The following is a 5,920-nucleotide window of genomic DNA, read 5'->3' as shown; positions in this document are numbered from 1 at the left end:
TATTCATTATTTTTCACGTTTGGCAAATATTGACAAAAAGCGCTGTGGTGCTCTTTGAGGTGTGATGGCAGATGATTTGAACGATTTTCACCGAGACAATCGCCTTCTACACTCACACACACACACACGCACACACAATCTATCTGTTCAAGTCATTCAACATGCACCTCATCGAGAAGTGTCCTTATATATTTCCTCCTTTCAATTTCCCAAATGTGAAAGGAATTGTGTGTGATGTGTCGATGGCCACCACTGAGTTTATACATTGATGTCATTTTGTTTTTCTTCAGGTCTTGTCTTTACCTTGGGTATGTTGTACAAAGGATTGTACATGTACTATGTCAGCTACCTTGTGTTATTATGCCTTTATTTATGACTTACTTTATCTAATTTAATTGCTTAATAGGAATTAGATAATGTACTGTGCGATATCACACGGCAATATTTAGGGCTGTCACAATCATGACATTCTAGTTGACGATTAATAGTCGATTTAGAATGTAATTGTAATTGTTTTTTTGTGTATTTTATGCCACTATCATTGTATAATTCCAGTGTAATAATACACATCCACTTTGTGAAGCCATTTGTTGGCATTGAACAACGCAACGTAAAAAGTTTGGACAGTTAATTTTCCTCAGCTCAACTGATGAAAACATGCCAAATGTGCATTCTATTTGTTGCAACAGGTCTGGCATTTGGCCTAAAATTCCCTTGACATTTGAATAAAGAGGTGTTGGAATCTATCAAATTTTGAAATAGCACGATTGCGAATAACTGGAACGATCGCGATCGGCAAACGATGTCATAATTGTGACAGCTCTAGCAATATTCGTCCTCTGCATCAATGTCTGTGTTTAAGTTGTTGGAAGTGCGCCCCACAAGATGTTTTGGATGTCTGTGAAAGGACACCAGTTAACTGACTGCCATCTCTCTCTCTCTTTCCCCCGCGCACAGCTTCGCCTAACCCCAGATGCCTCCCCTCCCTCTCGACGAGCGCATAGTTCTGATTCAGCGCCCTAAAAACTTGGCCCTCTGCGAAGGTTGCCCGCAAGCCGGCTCGCAGCCCAGCAGTCGTATATCGGCCTCCTCAAACGTACAGGCCTCCCGCCATCCTCATCTTCACCCCCCTCACCCCTACCCCTACTTACCCTCCTGCAACTCACTGACTCTGGAATGCAAGCGCAGGGCTCCCCGCCCACAGAAATTCAAGGGCGACCAGGCCGGCATCCCCGCCGCGGCTGTGAAGTTCAACCCCAGCCACTGCCACAGCAACGGCACCGTGACTCTTGGGCCTAGGCTGCCCTCCCACACGCATACCATTGACATTAAATTGTCTGTGGACAAAGGTGTGAAAGGAGGAGTGGCCGGCGACTTGTTAAGGTGCGGGGGAAGTGCGAAAGGCGGCCGAGGGAAGCGTGTCTCCCTCCACTTTGACCAAGGACAAGGCGATAAGAAACCCGGACCCGCAGGGAGGCAAAGTGGATCGGGGCAACAGACGCCGAGAAATCACCACCAAAGTCAGCCGCCGGCCTCCCAAGGTGCGACCCTACAATTTGTGTCCGCCCAGTCGCAGCCGTGTAAGTCCAGGAGAGAGAAGGACAAGCCGAAGTCTGGCATCGCCGCTGGCCCTCCACCCGGCAGGGAACTAGAGGTATTTTCCGGCGACCACAAAAAGAATTCCAAACTGGGAACTGTCCATCAAAACCATAATTCTCACAGCCTGCCGTGCCACCAAAACACTGTTCCTGTGCCCCATGCTTCCATCCTAAACTCCAGCTACCCCTTACCCCCTACCTTCAGCCAGACCCCTGGCCCCGCATCATTCCAGCAGCTCAGCCAGCCCCGTTCATCCGGTGGCAGGGACTACCGCCCTCATATTCTTCATGGTCTACCCCTATCCCCCTGCTCCTCCCGTGGTGGAGGTTTTCCCAGCCCTGACCATACCTGCACCATCAATTTCTCTTACCCCTTCAATTGTGGATGCTTGAAATTTGTACGATGCAAGCGGTGTAAGGGGCATTCTGCCGGCTGCCAAGGAGGGGGAGGGAGTCCGTCCTCCTCTTTTTCCTGTGTTCACACAGCAGGAGCAACTAATAAAGGAACAAAAACAATGGGCCTGAAAAGTCTCGGGGGCTGCCTCTCCACCGCTTCCACCTCCAACACCTCATCCTCCAACAGCACTGTGTCGGATTGCCGTACGAGCCTATTCAAACCGCTGAGCTGTCGCTCCTGCTCCGGAGAGGCAGGCAACTTCGAGAGTCCTGCTATCTTGCGTAAAAAACTGGTTGGGGGATGCCTGCCTTGTACTCCACTGTCCTCTTCAGCCCCACTCCGAGCATTACACAGCTGTGTCACAGGCTGCAACCCCAAAGCCAGTCAAACTGGCAGCTCCACCTGCAGCTACTGCAGCAGTGACCCCATAGTGGTGACCTTTAACCCCCGGCGGGGTAAGCCCCCGGGGAGGGGGTTCGGAGCCGCTCACCCAGCGGGTGTGTTCCAATCTGATGACGATGACTACAGCGTGCGCACTATTTGGCCTGAGGAACTGTCTAAAAAGATGACCCATTCCAAAACCCAAAAGAACCACTGTGCTGGGATGGGATTTGGGGTAGGGAACACCTACACCAGTAAGGAGCAAAGTGGTAGCAACGGAGCAGGTATGGTCCTTCTGGACTGTCAAAACCTCCGGCAGTTCACACAGTCTCACCTAACGGACCACGCCGGCCGACGCCGTCTTCAGCAGGGCAAAATGGCCGCCCTCGATTTTATGTCGGGGTCCGGGCAAGATGATGGCCGGAGCTCCCTGAAGAGGCTCTTGAATAAAGACGGCGAGGCGGGAATGCAGGAGGGGAGTGAGCAAGATGATGCGGCATATCCTCGTTCCCCCTCGCCTCGCTGCCCCTCTCCCCAGTCGCCCCTCTCCTTCTCTCCTCCGCCCTCCGCCCCCAGCACACTCATCAAACCCAAACCCAGGCACAGAGACAGGGACAGGGAGGGGGGCCATTCCCTCCCGTCCGCCCAGTCCCTTCACCTGGTCCTGAACTCACTGAACAGAGAGCAAGATGAGGAGAACAGCAGAGGTGAGAATACCGTGCGCTTTTCTCGTGAACAAATGTGCATGTTTGTCCTGTACTGCATGCAGTCTGCGAATAAAAACGTCCTCAGTACCAAAGCACCAGAAGCTATGCCCGAAGAGTGCGGAATATGCCATTTAAAAGTGCCGAGATCTTTTTTTCCTGTCTATACAGCTCGAAAAAACAGTAGTCAATTCATGATGCGCTACGTCTCGAGAAAATGTATCGCTTTAATAGTCATCGATACATAAATCTCACAGTATCCTGTCAAGAGTAGAGAGTAAAATAATGTGAACTTACTGCCCCCTGAGTGTTAACGAGGAACTAAGAAAATAAGATCTGCTTTGCTTTGCATGTAGTCACGGGCTCAGCTCCGCCAAACAGGCAGGTGCAGAGAGGGGGTGGCTGAGGGTGCCCGAGCACCTTGACGTCCATGGCGCCGTTTTTATCAGGCGCCTTTTTTTGTTGTTGGGGTTTTTTTTTTCCTTTACCGTGAACCGCCATCGAGATTATGTTGGAAACGGCTGTAAGTTTAGAGAGAGAGAGAGAGAGAGCTCGGCTGGCACTAAGGCAGAGCGGACTAATTATTATTATTTATTTTTATTTTTTTTCAAAATCTGAATGATTAGTGATATGATACAGGCTGAAGCGTTCATTCGAACAGTCTACAAAGTTCGTACTATTGCATTTATTTACTCCAATGCGATGTGGAAATCCGAGACAGTATATCGATGTGTTGCCAATCAAGCATTCATATAAACCATAAACGATTACAAATATTCAATACAATCAAATCAGCTATTTTTAATTTAAATAGTTCAATAAATGATTTGAGGTCTTGTGTGTTTGTGAGTAGAAAACAAGTTTTGGGCTTTTAAGCTTTTTTCTGAAAACAGTTTAAAACCCTTTTTTGCACCTCACTTTCCTGCGGATGATGGAGGTAGACGGAGGGAGATGAGTCTTCTCCTCCACCGTCAAAAAGCCTAAAAAGTTTGTTTCTCCTTTATTCTCGGGAGGCTCGCGGAAAAAGGTTTCACAGTGTATTTATAAAAAAAATAAAATAAAAAAAAAAAAAGCCCAAAACTTGAACTGTTTCCCCATGAACCCAAATGTGCCACACATGATCTTAAATGATTTATTTTCAATATTTGTACTTAACTTGCTTATGTTTCTGATGTTTTGAGTAAAAAAAAAAATAATGTTTTAATTAGACACCGTATTTTCACTTTAACGTGACAACTCACTGTAAAAAAAAAAAAAAAAGTATATATATTTTTATTCTGAAAAATACGCGTCGGAAGCGCTTTCAAACGTGCCCTCGTGAGTCTAATCCTCAAGTATGGGAATCCGGCGCCCTCACCCGGGGGTTTGACTCTTTGAGCCGGCGAGTCTCAAGAAGCGCTGTTGTCTCCTCCGACCGTCTGATGGAAAGAAATAGGGAACCTCGGCGGTGAGTGGGACGGACCATTTTGGGACTCGAACCTGTGACGGCCGTGTCCCGCCGGGTTCCGACCGCTCTTGAGACCGTTCTCGCGGCGTCTCTTGACATGAGGGGTTGCTATTAACGATGACGTGTCCATCCGCCGGCCGGCGGTCGGCTCCTCTCGATCGCACGACTCGATAACCTTTCGGGCTCCAATAAGAAACGGCAACAACGAGAAATTTTGGCTGGACGCGCTGAGTTTGGATTCAGACCCGCGGCCTTTTTAACGTCGAGCTCGTCCTCGCGCCGCGCTCGGGGTAAACGCCGGGTTTTCAAACGCCGATAACGACTTTACTTGTCCTGTGTCTTGTCGGCGTGCAGTGCACCTCTCGCTCCCGCTCTCCTCGTCGCTCCCCGCCTCCCTGTCCGACGAGGGCGCCATGACTCCCGACGCCGAGAACGCCGTGGTCAGCCCCATCCTGCCCTTCCTGTTCCTGGGAAACGAGCGAGACGCCCAGGACCTGGAGCTGCTGCTGCGCCTCAACGTGGGCTACGTGGTGAACGTCACCACGCACCTGCCCCTCTACCACCTCGGCTCGGCGCCCGTGCGCTATAAAAGGCTCCCGGCCACCGACAACAGCAAGCAGAACCTGCGCCAGTACTTTGAGGAGGTGTTTGAATTTATCGGTGAGCGAGCCCGTCGTTCCGGAGTTGAAACGTTGCCAGCGGGTCTAGTGTCTCGGGGCGTAACGTCCAACGCACTTCTCGGGGCGTTTTTTGGTTTTTTTTGGGACGGAAGACCATCCGATCTCGTTTGACGGTGTTGAAAGGGGGCGGTTGATACTTGAATAAAGAAAGGGAAATTGAGATACTCAGTGCGGGTGAAATATAATTGTGTTGATTTGTCTTTCCACAGAGGAGGCCCATCAGACTGGAAAGGGAGTGCTGGTGCACTGCCAGGCGGGCGTGTCCCGTTCGGCGACCATTGTTATCGCCTACCTTATGAAGCACACGCTCATGACAATGACGGATGCGTACAAGTACGTGCGGAGTCGACGCCCCGTGGTCTCTCCGAATCTCAACTTCATGGGCCAGCTTCTGGAGTTTGAGAGGGACCTTAATTCAGGGGTCACCCCCCGTATTTTAATGCCCAAACTTAGCGGCCTAGAGACACAGGTCTGAGTGGGGAAGGTCAACAAAAAGGTAAGACGTTGAGTTCAGGCGACGTTACCGTGACACTAAAGTTGGTTCCGAAATTTTGGTCGTTCCAAACAAAGTGGAAAAACAGGCGAGGGGCAATGTGAACATTATCGCCGCTTTCATTTGAATCATGGAAGACGGGGGATGCAGCGTTACCGTGTTTTCGCTGCCGATACCATTTTTGTGTCCTGAATCCTAAATATTGGCTGATATTGGTGAA

The 5,920-nt window shown here is 49.9% G+C and overlaps 1 protein-coding gene across 1 annotated transcript; it reads left to right on the top strand.

Annotated features, from left to right (window-relative positions):
* Positions 1-2,113: 2,113 nt before the first annotated feature.
* On the top strand, positions 2,114-5,682 carry LOC307239776 (dual specificity protein phosphatase 10; the record flags this gene model as incomplete). Its single annotated transcript, XM_080013332.1, has 3 exons — positions 2,114-3,083; positions 4,882-5,187; positions 5,417-5,682. 3 exons carry the CDS (start codon positions 2,114-2,116, stop codon positions 5,680-5,682), a joined length of 1,542 nt encoding a protein of 513 aa, XP_079869458.1.
* Between the last annotated feature and the right edge of the window lie 238 nt (positions 5,683-5,920).

Source organism: Zeus faber (assembly GCF_960531495.2).
Source record: "Zeus faber genome assembly, chromosome: 14".
NCBI lineage: Eukaryota > Metazoa > Chordata > Actinopteri > Zeiformes > Zeidae > Zeus > Zeus faber.
The sequence above is the reverse complement of the archived record's forward strand: the minus strand, read 5'-3'. Positions and strand labels throughout refer to the sequence as shown.